General features: G+C 45.4%; 1 protein-coding gene across 1 annotated transcript; it reads right to left on the reverse strand.

Annotated features, from left to right (window-relative positions):
• Positions 1-5,524: 5,524 nt before the first annotated feature.
• On the reverse strand, positions 5,525-10,765 carry LOC119185273 (uncharacterized). Its single transcript, XM_037434358.2, has 2 exons — positions 10,025-10,765; positions 5,525-6,931 (listed from the first exon to the last, which is right to left on the reverse strand). Exons 1-2 carry the CDS (start codon positions 10,542-10,544, stop codon positions 5,889-5,891), a joined length of 1,563 nt encoding a protein of 520 aa, XP_037290255.2. The 5' UTR covers positions 10,545-10,765; the 3' UTR covers positions 5,525-5,888.
• Between the last annotated feature and the right edge of the window lie 8,490 nt (positions 10,766-19,255).

Below are 19,255 nucleotides of genomic sequence, written 5' to 3' on the forward strand. Positions count from 1 at the left end.
AGTAGGCTCATAAACCCAAAAATCGACGCACTGACTTTTTGTTTCTGGGTGTAGGGAACCTTTGAACAGCGACTGTCTTTTCGGGATCAAGACGAACATCGTCAGAACTAATGATATGTCCAAGGAATCGCAGCTATTCTAAGCTGAAGTGGCATTTTTCGGGTTTGATTGTCAAGTTTGCTGACCGGACGGCTTGTAATACTGCGCGTAGTCGCTCTAGATGTTTTTCAAACATTGCAGAGAATAGCACCATGTCATCCAAATGCTTTAGGCATGACTGCCATTTCGATCCCGCGAGAACAGTGTCCATCATTCGCTGGAATGTCGCTGGGGCGGAACAGAGGCCGAATGGAAGTGCTTTGAATTCGTAGAGGCCATCTGGTGTTACGAATGCCGTTTTTTCACGGTCCCGCTCGTCGACCTCTATTTGCCAATATCCGCTTTTCAGATCCAAGAAGGAGAAAAACTTTGCGGATCGCAGCCGATCTAGTGTATCGTCGATACGTGGCAAGGGGTAGACATCTCGTTTAGTTACACTGTTCAGTTTTCGGTAGTCGACACAGAATTTAAGCATGTTGTCTTTCTTCTCAACGAGCACTACGGGGGACCCCCATGGAGTATTCGAAGGCTGGATGACATCATCCGAAAGCATCTCCTCCACTTGCTTCTTAATGATTTCCCTTCTTTCTGTGACACTCGATATGGATGCTGGCATATAGGCCTCGTGTCGTCTTGCGTTATAATTATGTGTTTCGTGATTAACGTGCGCTGGACCTTCGAGGCACTTGAAAAGCAATCAGAGAATTCTTTTATCAAGGCGTAAATCTGTTTCTTTTGACAGTGTCCGGAAGGCTCTGTTTGACGGTCACGGATGTGTCGATGTTGCAGGCCACTCTGGTCGAGCGGTTGACGTCGTTAAGCTCCATAGTTCGGTCGCCATACAGAAGTCGTGTAAATAGGCAATAACAGTGCCTTGAGCGAGGTGTTGAAGTTCATTGGAGAAATTTGTAAGTAGGACATCTGCACGACCATTCGTCAAGTGAACAAGACCCCGAGCTACGCAGACATCTTTGTTCAAAAACAGCCTTACATTTGTATCTGCTGTGCCTTCGCGGTTGTATACAATGCGTCAATCTCTACGAGCACCATTACACTGCAGCGTAGCAGCACAGTTACATCATCATGAACAATGCGTAGAGCAGTTAGGCATCGTTCTTCAGATTCCTCTACAGGTATAGCTTTTTCGGTCGAAAATGACACGCTGGACCTACGTAGATTAATTAAAGTGCCATTAGCTCGCAAAAAATTCATTCCTATAATGAGTCTCCTTTAACATTCTGGTAGCACAATGAAATCGGCAATGTAAATAAAGCCCTGCATTTCAAGTCTTGCAGTGCATCTGCCAAGGGGCGTATTAATGTGACCACCTGCCGTGCGTACCTGCAATCAACTCCACTGTGTCACAACTTTGTTTAGCTTCTTCACCATCTTGTGACTTATCACTGAATAATCAGCACTGGCGTCGACTAAGGCATTCAGCTCCCATCCTTCCGTTCTCAACTGCAAATATGAAGTAACACATTTTGGTTGCTGCACCCATTTACCGGAAATACACCGTCGCCGCCCTCAAGCCATATTGGAGGATTTTCGTAACTGATATTATCACTGGCATCACCTCCACAGGTCCCTTGCTTCAGTTTTCCGGGAGTAAACTTGGAGAACGATGACCAGGCTGCCTTGAAGGTGCACGTGGGCTGGATGACCGGTAGCGCATAGGCGATGGTGACCGTGACCGATGTTGGCGTAGAGGTAGTGAGTTCTGGCGCGTGGACAAATACTCCTCAAACTCCGCTGCTCATTCGCCGTTTCGGGGGCACGGTGAACGACGGGAAGCCTCTTAATCCAGCCTGTCGGTAAGGGCTGTACAGATGACCCGCTTCGCCACAATAAAAACACAGAGGCCTGCGCTCGTAATCACGCCAGACGTCACTTTTCCTGGGCCTATGCTTCACATAGCGATGTGTGCTATGTGCTCCTGGGGGCAGATAGGTAGCCGTTGGTTCCCGTGGACGAGGTGCGCTGCGTGTTGCAGGTGGGAGAGGAGTCGCCGCCTTTGCAACTGCTGCATTGCTGTGTACTGTGGGTTGTCTGAGAACTTCAGAGTATGTTCGGAAAGGTCGAACGGGCTGCAGCTCACGCTCTGGCTCTCGTATGACCTGCCTCAGTTCGTCACGAACGTCTGTAACAGATAGTGCAGTTGGAGTCGGGGGCATTTACAGTCTACTCAGTTCCTTCCTAATAACTGATCTAATGAGCTCTTGCAGGGCTTCAACATCGTTTCGCACGCCTCCAGAAAATACCTGTGCAGATGCGCAGTTAAGATTCCAGTTGTACTGCCGAGCCTGCTGTTTCAGTGTTTTTTCGATGGCCGTCGCTTCCGAATAAAACTCAGCAACTGTGCTTGGAGGGTTGTGGACGAGAACGGCGAACAGCTCTTGCTTCACTTCACGCATTAGATGGCGCACCTTCTTATCCTCAGCCGTGTTGTAATCCGCACGCTTGAACAGACGTGGCAGCACTCTCGTTTGTGAGCTGGTTCCTCGATTGAAGAGCAGCTTCCGCCTTTTCTTTCTGGTCTATGTTCGCGAACATAGTCACAGCTTGTCATCAAAATACCTCCTAGGTAGACAACGAGGTTTCATGGTTCTCAAACCATGTCTTTGCGAAGTCTTCCAGCGCGAAGTATACACGACGGAGCTTTTCTCTTTCGTCCCATCCATTCAAGCTCGCCACTCTCTCGAACAGGTCCAACCAATCTTCAACGTCCTCGTACGAGTCGCCGTGGAATACTGGCGGCTGGTGCGGTTGGCTGATGAACACTTGTGCCGGTGTTACCTGGCTAGTTATAGTGGTGGCGTCCATCATTTGACTTCCGCTTGGTGTGAAGTGAAGAGGACTGAACTCAGGTGAATCACCTCGAATACAGCGACTTGCCCTCTGGTGTACAGGAGTCACTTCCACGGGGTTGACACGCTAGTCGTCGGGGCTACGCTGTCTTGAGCTCGTGGGGCTTCGAATTATTACCCAGCACCTCCACCAGAAATGTAGCGATGCTGAGGCAGACAGGCTAAAAAACAAGCGTCTTTATTAGGGCGAACTTGTGCCCACGAGTCTAACGACTATGGTCGTCGAGTCCGAGCAGCCGAGTGGCACAGATTCGACTATCTTCCTCTTCCTCGTAGCCCGAGTGCACCAACGCGTGGCGCATGCCAGCCGGGCCTTGCTGGTCCTCGCGCCACGATGATTGCAGCGGGCTACTTGAACGTGGCCAACCTGTCGCGGCAATATAAAATGCACTAAGGTAGGCAATGGAAGACTGTCGGCCTTGTCGGTGCAACGTATCTGAAATGTTTTGTGGTCATTTGCTGATGGTTAGCACCATTGTATGTGTGTTTCCTTCATCTTGACAAATCTGCCCTACACAATTCAGATAAGGTAGGCAGTTGAAACCTTGAAGAGGTCCGCATGTTGGGATGATGGCACTAACGACAAACCACGTTTACAAATTTTTGATTTCTTTAAGCTTGTGTTTTCCTCTCAACTCCTGTGTTTTTTGGTTTCATAACATGACACTTCTTATTAAAAATATAATAAAATTGCTACTTCCTTGTGTAATCCGGGTTAACAATAGCTAATTTTTGTCTGTATTTTAGTAGATCTTCAATGCACACGTTGTCTTGTTTATTTATGTCAATCACCTGTGCAACACATCCGCGGCACATACCCGCCCGTGGGTATGTGCCAATGCCTGACTGGAAGTGTTTGACATACGTACGTGACGAGATAGTGACATTATTCATGTCTTGACCAGCGCATCGTATTCGTAAAACCATCGTACCCTCCCATACTAATTTTGGTTCATGCGAAGTTAAGAAGGTGACCACGAGACAAGGAGGTTATACTAAAACTTCTGGAGTGGCGGAGGGGCTCTGTGGCTGAAGCGGATCGCCGCCACATTGCTCAGGGCAGAAAGCGGATGGGCACATTGTAGCTTACGTGGCTTTCACGTTATTTTAGTGCCAGTAATGTTGCGTGTGATGCCTCTAATTAAGCAAGATGGTTTTGAACATGTCTGTGATGACATTAAAAAACGACGATGGTGGGCTCTTGGGTAGTATTTGGCTACGCTAATCGTGTGAATCGGACACCAGGTAAAACCTTTGATGTGCAAGTAGGCACGCTTCGCCCGCTCGCTTTTCCTCGCATATTTTCATGACTACGACTGCATTCGCGACTACATATACTTCCTTTCGGCGTCCAGGTGCACAGAGATACTTTGAATAATTTTTTGTACGTTTCAGGGTTCCGAAAGACGTCATAATGCACGGCAAATGAGAGTGCGCTATGAGGGAAGAAAGTTAAGCGTCAAAAAGAATCATGAGGACTTTTATTTAGAACACATTTTGAAGCAGGATGCTTCGGTGAGACAAGGTAAATAACGAGACGACGGGCTTTCAAAATTACTACCGTGTTTGCATCGTTTCAATACGCACTTACAAAAGCCAGTAGGCGAGTGTGCCAAACAGAAGTGAGCGCTTCGCTTTTAAAAGGTAGCTAACGTAGCCCGGCTCTGCATTTCTGGGATTTGGAGCTTCTTATATTTGGATAAGAAGCTCCAAAACAAAATCAAGAACAGTTATATCTGCCATACATGTATTACTGCATTCTTGGTATTTTTATTCATGTGTTTCATGCTTGTTCTACTTAATTAGCTATGCACAGGCATATACAGGTTTCCTCAATTTATTTCTTGGATTCATGTAGTGATCAACAGTTTGCAGACAAAACTTTGCAAAAGAAGTTGATCAAATCAAATGTAGAATTGCCTTTTTGATTAAACTCTATACTTCTCATTACTAAAAGAACCTTGACCCACCATAATGTCCCAGTGGTTATAATGCTCGACTGCTCACCCAAAGGTTGCGGAATCAAATCTGGGCTGTGACAGCAGTATTTACAATGGAGGCAAAAATGCTAGTGGCCTGTGTACTTAGATTTAGGCACACTATAAGGAACCTCAGGCAATTTAAATTTCCAGAACCCTGACTACAGCGTCCCTCATAACCACATGGTGATTGTGCCACTTACTTGAAAAAAAAAAAAAGAAAAAAACTCGAAGAACCTAGAACCTCACCCAGATACCGCACCCAGTTACCGTTGCAGCGGTGCATAAAGGGATTTCAGGTTACGTCGAACATACTAATACGCATGGGTGAACTATTTCATAAGCTAGGTAATTATTTATTTTTCAGTGCTTAGAACCATAGCACTGGAAACTTTCACATGTATCACTTTTATGGCAAACCAAACCTTCAACTTCCTGTATTATATGCAATGTCATCTGGACACCTAAGAAATTCTTATGGATAATTATGTCTCTCTAAACTCAACAGCCGAGGATTGTGAAAACTTTTCGGGGCACCTTGGCCTTTTAATTCCTGAATTATCACACTGCCAAAAAAAATTCTTTTCTTATTTTCAGCTCTGAGTAGCAACCTTGCATTTATTACACCACAAAAATTACAGAAGACTAAGCTATGTTACTCAGGGGATCAAAAATGAAGGGAGAGACGTTGAGCATGCATTGAGAAGCTCTACCATCAGCTATACAACACCTGGTTCGAGCATGAAATTCTTTACAGAAGGCAGTGCTAGATTTTCCCTGCTGAAAGCTATGTCCCTTGTGAGTGCTTCACAACCGGCGTTAAAGGCGGCACAAATTTCTTCACTTGCTTGCTCAGAGTTTTCCAGCATGTCGTGAATTTGCAACACTCGGCAGTAAAGAGTTTTGTTTTTTTATAAGGTCACCTTCTAGCAGAATAAATCAGTCAAGTTACCTCCACATTAGGAACAATGGCACCCCTGCCTTTCTGGGCTTCATTGGGATGAAGTCCTAAGATGTGGCGATTGAACGTGCTTCTTCGGAAAAAGGATGCATTACAGTAGATGCAGGAATATGGACGCTCTCCTGTGTGGGTACGAGTGTGCACTACGAGGCTGCTTTTTCGCGCAAAGGATGTATCACAGTGGCCACAGGAAAAGGGACGTTCGCCTGTGTGAGTGTGCATATGTCGCTTCATGTTGCTTCTGGATAAAAAGGATGCATCACAGTGGCCACAGGAAAACGGACGCTCTCCTGTGTGGGCGCGCACGTGATTACTGAGGTTGCGCTTCACTGAAAAGGATGCATCGCAGTGGCCACAGGAAAAGGGACGTTCGCCTGTGTGGGTGCGCATGTGCAGCACGAGGTTGCGCCTCTGCGCAAAGGCTGCATCACAATTATCACAGGAAAATGGACGCTCTCTTGTGTGGATGCGCTCGTGACTCCTGAGATCCCGCTTTCGTGAAAAGGATGCATCGCAGTAGAGACAAGAGAAAGGACGCTCTCCTGTGTGGGTGCGGATATGTTGCTTGACTTGGAATCTGGATGTGAAGGATGCATTGCACTGGCCACAAGAAAAGGGTCGCTCTATAATGCGGTTGGGCATGTGGGTGCGCATGTGCTGCTTCAGGTTACATTTCTTTGAAAAGGATTTACTGCAGTGAACACAGCAAAAGGGACGTTCTCCTGTGTGGGTGCGCAAATGTTCCTTCAGGTTGTGTTTCAGTGAAAAGGATGCATTGCACTGCGTGCAGGAGAAAGGACGCTCTCCGGTATGAGTGCGAATGTGCTCTGTGAGATGGAATTTCGCAGTGAAAGTAGCCGGGCAAAGGTGACACTGGAAGGGATGCTCCCCTGTGTGTCGGCGAAGGTGTACTCTCATGTTCGCCTTAATCCTGGTTGTATATGCACACTGACGGCAGGAATGAAGTCCATATTTTACAAACACGAGTGAATGGTACTGGTCCTGAGATGCCGCAGGCAAGGAACCTGCATAGCCACAGGAAGCACAGCAAGGTAATGCTAATCAGATATTCAACACACATAGAACTAGACTTGAGCAGCAAAATAACAAAAATTTCTGCACTTATAAATCAGTTTATACGACAACCTTTGCCAGTGCAAATGTGTTACTTTAACAAAGCAGTACATTTATTCAGGACATGCTTAGTACAAGTTGCCATCTGGGTCATTCCATGTCAAATCATCCAGTGTTTTTCTGACCCCCTTGAATATGGCTGAAAAAATTTCCTCATGTTTTTTTGAAGCTTGAAACTCATCCTAGCCGTTTATTTCCATTACCAAAAATTCACCCTCCTATTTATGAAAGTCTGCAGTTTGACGCCGACTGAGATAGAGAGCGTCAAAGAACAATATATTTTTAATGTTATTAGAATGTATGCGATAAAATGGTATTTGCCGCAAGGTAATGAAGCGATTTGGCTGTAAAAATAATGACTCAGTTATGCATATCTCTTCCCTGAGGACTTTTCAGACGATAATATCGAATTAGATTGCCAATTCACGAATTTGTTATCGGGAGCACGGCAAGCTCGAAGGACACAAATGTGCTGGTGTCCTGTTTAACATATTACAAATTAACAATAATTTAGGCACGAAATTTGTAGCAAATGGTCTGAAAAATTGCAAACTTCAATTTTTTGGGGGGAAAACTCCTCTATTCAGTGTGAGAAAACCCGTATTGGTGATAGACTAAAAATATGCACCTCAATTGAAAGCTCCATGTATTAGCTAAAAATTAATGATACTACAAAAAGCTATTATTTTACAAACTTGAAAAATATTTTTTTTTAGGTTGTGTATCTCCACCATATTTTCGCCTACATAAATGAAGCGGCATGATGCACTTGCAAGAGCAATCTTCAGCAGAAACCCACTGACAATACAGACGGCAAACTTGGTGCTTTCGACTAAGAAGTCGAAATGGGAGTGGGACTACCATATACATTCTATTGTCAACAGAAGTGCACTATAAGGAATGTAATCAGTGTGGCGACTTCTAAATCAGCCATCCAGCTTAGAGATTTACAGTCACAAATGCTACTTTCCTGGGGAGTTCTGCAAATATTGAAGGTGTGTTTTATGTGCTTAATAAAAATATTTATTCATATTCAGTATGTAAGTCTTATAGCACGTTATTAGCATTGATGCAGTACATAGATAAACTCTATCGCAATACAAACGCTTCATTTTTTTTTCGCTTTCAGGCGAGAACCCTGCTCCCCGAGACAAAAAGCCTGTCGTATGGCTACACAAGTGAAAAACAACCTTATATTAAACAGACACTAAATTCAAATTACAATTTATGTCAGAGTGAAAGCTCGATGTATGACAACATCTAAGACGACAATATTATCAACAACAGTGCCCTACTTACCGAGAAATGAGTTAAATGCACAATAAAAATACCCCGCAGTAGGACATTCTCAAAATTATTCCAATGATATCAGACAGACCGCCTACAATTAGTCACAAGTAATCGATCTAGCTGCGCTAAATAAAGAACCTTCCATGCATCAAGAGATGATAAAATGCTGTTTGTTTGTTTCTGTTTGATTCATGTAAAAAAAAACTGCCAGCCATTGCTATGGGGAATGGCATGAGTGGTTCAAAAATTCTATTTTCGTTAGTTACACTGGACTGGTGGTGCCATCTACCGAGCGCAAATTAGCCAAACGACATTTGCAATCTCGGAGCCAATGACGGGAAATCGATCAATGGCCGTTGTTGCTCCTGTGGCTCCTGCTGCTTTCGGTGTGCTGCTACAATAGAAGTAAAGCCGGGCAACGTTGTGCATGGCAATAGTGACGTGAGTCAGTCCGGTCGGTCCACTTTTTAAGGCGTGTAACTTGAAGTGCGCTAACCCTATGCGGACCACTAAAACAAGATTTTATTTCAAAATAGGCCCTTTCTTGGCTAGAAAGTGACACTACGAGGTTTCTGGATTGCTACTTCAGCAATCAACGTTAACTTAATTGTTGCCTTTAGTTTAGGAAGTGGTAGTCGAGTAGATAGTCTCGTTTATGTTGAAAGTGAGGTATTATTTATACTGTATACTTTACAGCAGCTTAATGGCTCATCTGAGAATCTTCACCAGCGGCATAGCTAGTAGGGGAGGGGAAGTTGCTTAACTCCCACTCTACCCACGCAGTCTAGATATTTTTCAGTTGCACATGCGCACACATGAAAACACACACATGAACGTACATAAGGTATGACCCCAATCACCTCCCCCCCCCCCCACACACACACACTGTTTATCCAGCATGGCGGTCGTTAAGATGATTGCCCCGAGAGAATAGTGTACTAGAACGCAGTGCACCTGTTCTAGAACACTATGCCGAGAGAGACGGTACCGGAAAGTACACTGTTGGCGAAGAGTGCAATTCTCAGTGCTTCAGTGGCCCTTCCACTTATGTTTTTGGGAAATTAGGGAGGAGGGCTAACACACCAAATTAGGTCAATTAATGCCGGATAGCACATTTTGTAGATAAATATGCTCAAAATGGTAAATAAGGCCCACACGTACGCACTTCACAATGCTGGCTGTGTGTAATCGCGTGCAACGCCTTGTATCATGTTGAAAAAGTATGATAATGGAAGCCTCAGTACAAATGTCTCAGTAACCACACAATTATGAGGCATAACAGTGCATAGCTTTGGGTATTTAGCCTACCTTGGGCCTGCAATCGTGCACCTATGTCTAAGTACATGCATCTGTAGTATTTCGCCTACACCGATGTGCGACCGCTGCCGCCGATATTGAACGCACATTTTTACACTAACCCATTTAACTAATTATTAATGCTTCGCATAGAAACATCTATATAATCGAGCAGATGAAAGGCACCAAATAAATTATGAGCAACATTAAGTATGAAACAAACAGGACGACTACATATTGTGCATTTATTGGACACTTTCTTGGATTTCACTGCTATAACGCGACTGTAATAAGCCTGAGCCTAATGAAACAATCACCACATCGGCTGATAAGATTTAAGAGGCACTCCGCAGTTTATTATAATCATGCGAAAGATTACCAAATAAGCTGCACGTTACCTTCACAGAGAGTAACTGTATTCGCATCATGTCCATCATCAACAGTGGGCTTCACATCCACCAATTCCATAACTTCATCCGTATTATGCCTGTGATCAACAATCGGCTTCAAGTCCACTGTAACTTCGTTGTCATAGTGTCCGTGATCAACACACGGATCCACGTCCTCCGCAATTTCATTCGCATGGAGCCCATCATCAACACTGGGCTTCTCGTCCAGAAATGCCATAACTTCATTCGCATAATGTCCGTGATCAACTAACGGCTTGACGTCCGACGTAAATTCATTCGCATCATGCTCAATGTTCGGCTTTACGTCCATCGTAACATCATTCGCATAATGTCCGTGATCAACAGTAGGCTTCACGTCTACCACAACTTCGTTCGCGGAATGATTTTCGTCAACCAAGTCTTCAACACTCGGTTTCACATCCGTCAATGCACTAGTCGCTGTCAGAATGCCGTCCATTGCACCACTGCCTCCTCTAGTTAGGAGGCTATGAAGTATAAAGAAGGCCATTATTACGCGCGTTTCACCTAGAGGACGTCGCCCGTCACGGTTTCACTTACGCAGCTGTCACGAATAATGTTACCACTGACACCTTGAATAAATAATGCAAACAACACCAGGATAACACATTCAAAAGTCCCAGATCTGCGAGACGCGGACGCATAGGTAACATAGTTTTCTGGCTATTATTGGCTATACTTCTTTTTCCGTTGGGTGAGTGGATGAATGAACGTGGCTGTACTAGCCACCCCAGCTGTACCCTTTAGATTCGGCGGCGGCTAGCGCCACCTAGTTGTATTATTTAATGAACTAACCACAAGATTTATCTTTTTTTCTTTAAATAGTAAAGTTGAGGACTAGTACTTTGCAGTAAAGGGTTTAATTTTCACTCGTGCAGTGACTTTAGCCACCATTCAGATAACTTTCTTGTTAATTCTACCCGCTTAATGTCTATCTTGCACTCCCAGTCCCTAAATCCCAGTGCTTTGAAAAACTCTGCGCCACCCTGAACTATAGGGTGAAGCCCTTTACAGAACATTATCAGGTGTTCGGCAGTTTGCTCTTCCTCTCCACACGCACTGCATACTGTTGATTGATATGTGGGGTTTAACGTCCCAAAAAAAAAACCATATGATTATGAGAGACGCTGTAGTGGAGGGCTCCAGAAATTTCGACCACCTGGAGTTCTTTAACGTGCACCCAAATTTGAGCACACGGGCCTACGACATTTCCGCCTCCATCGGAAATGCAGCCGCCGCAGCCGGGATGCACTGCATACCGTGTCTATCCTTTCGTATTCGGCCCGATATGTCTCGATTCGCAATACTCCCGTCCTGGCCTCAAACAGTAGATAACTACCCCGAGTATTATCATAGATCCTTTCCTTGACAATTTCCTGCTTAAATGTTCGATAGATCTCTAATGCGGACTTCTTAATCATGCCTATTCTCCACACATCGGCCTCGGCTTCCATTACCTTCTTCTTAACCGATAATTCTTTTTGGTTTGGCCCCCTGCTGTTGTCTAGGTAAATAGCAGTCAATTTTCTGGTTCGCTTCCTCCATTTTGTATCGACATTCTTCAGGTACAAGTAGCTGAATACCTTCTTAGCCCAATGCTCCTCCCCCATTTCTCTCAATCGCTTCTCAAATTTTATCTTGCTGCTAGCTTCCCTGCCCTTAAATGATGTCCATCCCATATCAATTTGTACTCCCTGATTTGGTGTATTCGCGTGAGCTCCTAAACCAAGCCTACCTATTTCACGTTGCTTAATTCCTAATTTTGATAGAACTTCTGATCTCATGCACAAGACCGCATTTCGGAACGTCAGACCAGTAGCCATGACCCCTTTTCATATTCCTCTCACAACATCATACCTATTGTAATTCCACAGTGCCCTGTTTTTCATCACTGCTGCATTCCTGTTACCTTTAGTCGTCACGTATATTTCGTGTTCCCTCAGGTACTCGGTCCCATTGCTTATCCATACGCCCAGATATTTGTATTTATCTGTGATCTCAAGCGTGACCTCCTGTATCCTGAGCTCACTACCTTCGTTGTCATTGAAAATCATGACTGCTGATTTTTCCTTACTGAATCTAAAATCTAACCTATCTCCCTCATTACCGCAGATGTCTATCACTCTCTGCAAATCTTCCTTGTAGTCGGCTATTAGCACTATATCATCTGCGTGCATTAATGCTGGTAGTGCCTGATCAATGAGTTTTCCTTGTTTGACGAAAGAGAGGTTGAAGCCCAGTCCACTTCCCACTAATTTGGCCTCTAATCATTGTAGATACACTATGAATAACAAGGGTGACAGACGACACCCCTGCCTAAGCCCCCGTTTTACCTCTGCAGGCTTGGATACCTGTTTTTCCCACTTTATATCTGCCTTGTTACCCTTATAGATATCCTTTAAAAGATTAGTGACTTCATCTTCCACACCTAGATGTGCAGTATTCACCACAGGCCCTCTTGAACCACGCTATCGTACGCTATCTTGATATCCAAAAATGCTAGCCACAGGGGCCTCTGTTCCTTTTCTGCTATTTCGATACACAGATTGTCTTCCAACCTCCTGTGTTTCCGAAACCCTTTCTGCTGTTTTCCCAGCACCTCCTTATTCTCTATCCATGCCTGCAATCTTTCCTTCATAATCTGCATCGCTAGCCTATAGACCACTGATGTCACTGTTATAGGATAGTAGTTGTTTATGTCAGCTTTGTCCCGCTTTCCTTTATAGATCATGCTCATCCTGCTAAGTTTGGGGACTTCACCATCGATTATTATTTTGCTCACTGCCTCTCTCGAAGCCTGCTTAGACTTCGGACCTAATGTCGTTATAAGCATAATTGGAATGCCAACTGGGCCTGTTGATGTACTGCTAGAAAACCTCTTCTCAGCTCTTTCCCACTTTTGTTGTGAAAATGGAGCCTTTGCGCCGCTTGATTCATCACTGTCTATTGTGGTGCATAAAGCACTTCTTTGTTGAAATTTTTCTGACACTCTTGTTTTTATATATTCAATAGCTTCTTCTTTTTCTAGCCTAGCCCCTTGAGCTGTAGTTTTAAACCTCTGCTCTAGGCTCGTTAGCACTGGAGTTTGCACGACCGCCCCGGCGGTGAGAGCGAGCACTTCTCAGCTGCTCCTGGAGACGAGAGTGGCGGCTGGCAGAGGCGGTTCGTGTGCGCATTGCCGTAACAAAACTTAAGGGCGGTGGCGTGCTGCGTATTCAAGTGCAACAGTGTATAAAAGCAGGGAGGACGTATAAAGAAAATGGAGGACGTAACAAGAGGAGGCGGCATTGTGTTCAAGCAGTCAGGTGAGCAAAATTATGCTCTCTCTCTTCTGTCAAGTGCTGTAAGGCTCGTTTTCAAACCGAATGGCGCGTGTCTGCTTTGTTTATTTGATAGTGGAAACAGCCACCAGTGAAAACCAAGGCCAAACATTCAAGTTTAAAGGCGTTTTGCCAGAAACAAAGAAAACGAGCGTATTATGGAACAGGCGCAATATGTAAACTTTTTTTTTTTTTATGAGGCCGCTGAGCGTTGATTCATGCACTTCAGGACTAACAGCTACCATGCGTCCATCCATCTGACCATCACCACCAAACTCCATCTGATGCCATTGCGTGAAGTGAATCATACGCTAGGCAAGTAGTCCTCTTGTTTTGTGTGTGAACTGTTGCGTGTAAAGTAAAGTTTCTTTGTCCACAATACTTGTGCGGGGTCACGTTCACCTACGCCTGTGCTCGCGGTGAGCACTCGATGCCAAGATGCCTCTGCATAACTTAATTTGTGCAAAACACCAAGTTCTTAATACGAACAAAGCAGCGGACTATTTGAAGCTTAGCTTTGTGGAGACAGCAAACGCGCTAAGCGTGTTTTGGCTGCCGTGGCTAAGTAACATTAAAATATATGCCTTGCTAGAAAAGTATCAAATGTCTTCGATTCCTACTCGTTGTTTAGTTTGCCTAACACACAGTTTCAGTTTTTCCGCTTGCCTGTGTCGGCCTAAAATGACGCTGTCTGTTCAACATCGATAACTGCTAGGCTTTCATGTGCCAAACAAGATATCATTTTGAGGTACGCTGTATAGGGTGCGTATCAAGATTGTGACCGCTTGGGGTTCTCCAATGCGCACATATATCTGGGTTCAAGGGTGCTCTTTTTATATTTCACCCCCATCGAAGTGCGGCCGCAGTGGTCACGCTCATCTATCCCGCTCCTTCAAGAATAGCAGCGCGACACCACACGTGCTATGCTGTCATAGTGGTGTGCTTGATCAACATCCCCGTGCATAAGTACCGCAGACAGGGCGTACAAACGATGCCAGGAAAAAAAAAAACGCAGCTACCACCTACTCTGCTTTTGTTTTGTTTTACTGCAGATGTTGGCAGCATGGTATAGTCGCAGCACGGACTTAATTTATTAATGGGGGCAAGTCCGCCAGCACTAGATTAGCCCAAAACAAAGCACACAACCAGAAAATGAGGACGAGGGAGCTGCCATCACGGCAGAGAACTGTCCCTTTGATACTATATATGCATAGACGCAGTCTCCTTTGCAGGACTTCTCTCTGTGTTTAGTGCTTTTTATGTGAGAGTAGCATTAGGAGAAAGTTATTTTTCTAAACCACAATGCAGTATTACTGGCGCAATGGCTTTTCGGGGTGTTCGTTCCAAAATGAAGCACGGCAGCAGCACGCGCACATGCTCTCAGAGTGTTACCTTTTGATGGTACACTGCGGCTGGTCGTCTCAGCGCCAGCAGCTGACTTGTGTCGCGACTCGGCCCCCAGGTGCTCTTTTTCGGTGAGCCACCTTAGATTACAGATTCAGTAAGGAAAAATCAGCAGTCATGATTTTTAATGATAATGAAGGCAGCGAGCTTAGGACACAGGAGGTCTCGTGCACAGCGATAACAGATAAATACAAATATCTGAGCGTATGGATAAGCAATCGGACCGAGTACCTAAGGGAACTTGAAAAAAACCTAACAACTAAAGGTAACAGGAATGCAGCAGTGATGAAAGATAGGGCACTCTGGAATTACAATAGGTATGATGTTGTGAGAGGAATATGGAAAGGTGTCGTGGTTCCTGGTCTGACGTTCGGCAATGCGGTCTTGTCCGTGAGATCAGAAGTTCAAGCAAGATTAGAAATTAAGCAACGTGGAATAGGTAGGCTTGCTTTAGAAGCTCACGAGAATATGCCAAATCAGGGAGTACAAGGTTATATGGGATGGACATTATTTGAGGGCAGGGAAGCTAGCAGCAAGATAAAATTTCAAAAGTCATTGAGAGAAAAGGGGGAGGAGCATTGGGCTAGGAAAGTTTTCAGCTACTTGTACATGAAGAATGTCGATACAAAATGGAGGAAGCGAACCAAAAAATTGATTGGTAAATACTTAGAAAACAGCAGGGGGCCAAACCAAAAAGAATTATCGGTTAAGAAGAAGGTGAAGGAAGCCGAGACCGATATGTGGAGAATAGGCACGATTAAGAAGTATGCACTAGAGATCTTTCACACTTTTACGCAGGAAATTGCCAAGGAAAGGGTCTATGATAATACTCGGGGTAGTTCTCCACTGTTTAGGCCAGGGCTGGAGTATTGCGAACCAAGACTTATCAGCCCAATCACAAAGGGTCGACACGGTATGCAGTGCATGTGGAGAGGAGGAGGAAACTGTTGAACACTTGATAATGTTCTGTAAGGGGCTTCACCCTATAGTTCAGGATGATGGCGCAGAGTTTTTCAACGCACTGGTGTTTAAGGACAGGGAGGGCAAAATAGACTATAAGCGGGTTGAATTAACTAGAAGGAGGTTATCTGATTGGTGGCTAAAGTCAAGGCACGAGTGAAAATTAAACCCTTCACTGCAAACTACCAGTCCTCAACTTCACCATTTAAAAGAAAAAAAAGATAAACCTAGTTTTTGGTTCACTAAGCAGTAAAGCTAGGAGAGGTTAGCCGCCGCCCAATTTAAAGGGTACAGCCATATCAATCCATCCATCCATCCATCCATCCAACCTATCCAGCGCTGGTCTCTCATACCTGCGGCATAGAGTATCATACACGCGCGGTGACCTATTATAATAGAAACGGCACCACATCATCATCAACCGGTGACATTTAACAATAATTTTGTGAGAAACTGTATGATTTAATTCAAGGAGGTTTCTATGTGATGCCAAAAGCCGACGTCTTTTCCTTTGCTGTCGGTTGATGATGGCCGCAAAGTGCTGATGGTCTTGTAGGCAGCCACCACAAAGTGCAGGCCACGCGCTCACATGTTTCCTTTCGTAAATGACGAGAGTGTACATACGTGTGTCATTTCAATGATGGCTGTTAAAAATAAAGAAGTGGAGCAGGGGTTTGGGGGGAGGTGCGAGAGATTGAGAGAAGGAGAGGGACGAAGTAAGCAGTCGGAGCTAGCCCTGACAAAGTAAACATCGTGGTTTAGAATCGCGACCACGGGTCCTTTTTCTTAACAATGGCAACACAATGTATGTAACCATGTATGGTATACCCCATACACCAGGGCCTCTCCTGTTGGCAGTGTAGTGCTGCGGAATCGTTATCATAAAAAAAGAGAGAGAGAAAAAAAATTCGGCAGATCCCACGTACCTGGGAATCAACTTTATGCAAAACATGCAGAGGGAAAGTGACCGTGTTGCAACTTTTTTATTCAGCGACACTTTATGAAATGGCGCTAGAATACGTACAAATGTTACACGCACAGACATACATTAAAGAGTTGCAGATGTTTATATAAACAGTTGTTCGCACTTGTGCAACGATGCCAACAGGAACATACGTATTAGCAACACACGCTTCAAACATTCTTCAAATTGCTGATGCTCGCAAGGATGCTGGCCCTAGACAGTGCTACATAAATCAACTTCAGTGCAAGGTAACTAACCACAATCGACGTTAACTCGACGTGACTGCTCTATCAAAGGAGTACATATGTGATGTTTATAAAACTGGGTAGGCAGCACTGTAACCACATTTGGCGTTTCACGAAGATTAGTGTTCATATTGTGATGGGGCGAGATCTAGGCTTATAGTATAACGTCCACAGAAAATCGGCAGCCAAACAAGATGACAGAGTTGCCTTTCGCGCAAGCGTCTAACGCACAGGCGCCTTCGTCATCTTCACAAAGTGCCACACTTGCTCCTGTCAATGATGCACCGTAACATCACTCTCCCGTAGCGCAAGCGCCGTCACGGCGCTTGGTACGGCGGCGACGAACTAGCAGGGTGATACGGTTTGAGTCTGGAAATGTGGACAACGTCCATCTGGAGTGAGGGGGTCAAAAAGGCATTGTTTAGGGGTGTGATCTTGTAGCTCACGTCACTGAGTTGTCGTAACACTTTGTAGGGGCCATGGCAATGTGGTAGTAGCTTCTCTGATAAGTCGACTTGGCGGTTTGGTGTCCAGAGAAGTACCAGAGACCCCGGCGAGAAGTGCACGCTTTGGTGGCAACTGTCATAATGGTGTTTTTGGTGCTCTTGTGATTAGTGCAGCTGATCATGTGTAAGCTGGCGGGCTGCATGGGCTCAAGAAACGACATCGCTGGCGTACTCAGTAGACAAGGGGGCAGCCGTCAAATGATAATGCTGGATGTCGGCCAAATAGCAAATAAAATAGTGAATAACTAGCTCTGCAGTGCTGTAAATACTTGTGCGCAAAGGTGACAAACAGGAGTGCTTTGTCCGAGTCACGGTGATCTGGTGAAACGTACATTAACAGCATCTGCATCAGCATTCGGTTCAGACGCTTGGTCAATCAATTTGTCTGTGAATGATAAGCGTTGGTAAGCTTATTGTGCTCAGTGGAGCAGGCGCAGAGAATGTCATCAACAACACGTGAAAGGAAGTACCTTCTTCGATCAGTAAGCTGCTGCCACGGAGCATCGTGATGAAGAATGACTTCATACAAAAGAAAGTTAGCGACGTCGGTGGAAAAGCTTGTCGGGACTGCTTTAGTGATGGCAAAGCAGTGTGGCGTAATTTGTGGCAACTGCAACCCATTTACTTCCGGAGGTGGACGTAGGAAACGTGCCCAACAGTTCAAGGTCAACACGGAAGAATGGTTCCATCGTTATGTCAATGGGCTGTAGGTGACCAGACGGTAGCACAGAGGGGCGCTTGCGGCGGTCGCAAGCAGTGACGTAGCGAACCACAGAACGATACAGTACAGCCCAGAAAAGGCGACGTCGCACACGATCCTAGGTATGAGAGACGCCTAGGTGACCGGCTGTAGGTACGTCGTGTAGTTGTTAGAGAACGCTGGTACTCAGATCGATGCACGAGTAGTAATTCCGGGCCATCGGGGTTGAAGCTGCAATGGTACAGAATATTGTGCAGTTCAAACAGGTGAACAGAAGGGTCTGTTGGAGCAGAGGTCAGACGCTCAATGATGGAGAGTAACGATGGGTCACGTCGTTGTTTGGTGGAGATATCGACTAAAGCGTGGATAGAGAGCACGCAGGGGTCCGATTCAAGATCTGTCAAGTCGGGCATTTCAAACGGATGACGTGACAAACAGTCTGCGTCTGTGTTCAGGTGTCCCGACTTGTAGTGGACCACGAACGAGTATTCTTGCAGGCGCAGCACCCAGCGGCCGTGACGTCCAGACGGGTCCTTTAGCGATGGGAGCCAGCATGATGGTCAGAGCCGGCGCGATAATCAGTAACAACGGAAAAAGTTCGGCCATACAGGTAAGGCCTGAATTTTTTCACGGCCCACACTAAAGCTACAGGTCTTCACCTGTAGCTTCACGACTGGCGTAAGCAATTATGCGGTCCTTCCCGTGCTGTCGTTAGCTGAGGACCACCCCAATTCCATGGCCACTGTTATCGATCCGAAGCTCTGTAGGTGATGCAGGGTCGTAATCGGCGAGTATTGGTGGCTTAGTCAGCAGATGGGTAAGAGCCGAAAAGACGTCCGCTTGCTGTATGCCCCATGCGAAGGGAACGTCCTTCTTTAAGAGATCAGTAAGCGGTCGAGCGATGTCGGCGAAGTTGCGGACAAATCGAGGAAATAGGAACATAGCCCTAAAAAAACTTCGGATTTCCTTAGTTGAACATGGTTCAGGAAATTCTTGTACTGCTCCCACCTAGTCGGGATCTTGTTGAACACCAGCGGTACTGACAAGGTGGCAGAGTATGGTGATTTGGCGATGCTCGAAAGGGCATTTTGCAAAATTGAGC

Source organism: Rhipicephalus microplus, chromosome 9 (assembly GCF_043290135.1).
Source record: "Rhipicephalus microplus isolate Deutch F79 chromosome 9, USDA_Rmic, whole genome shotgun sequence".
NCBI lineage: Eukaryota > Metazoa > Arthropoda > Arachnida > Ixodida > Ixodidae > Rhipicephalus > Rhipicephalus microplus.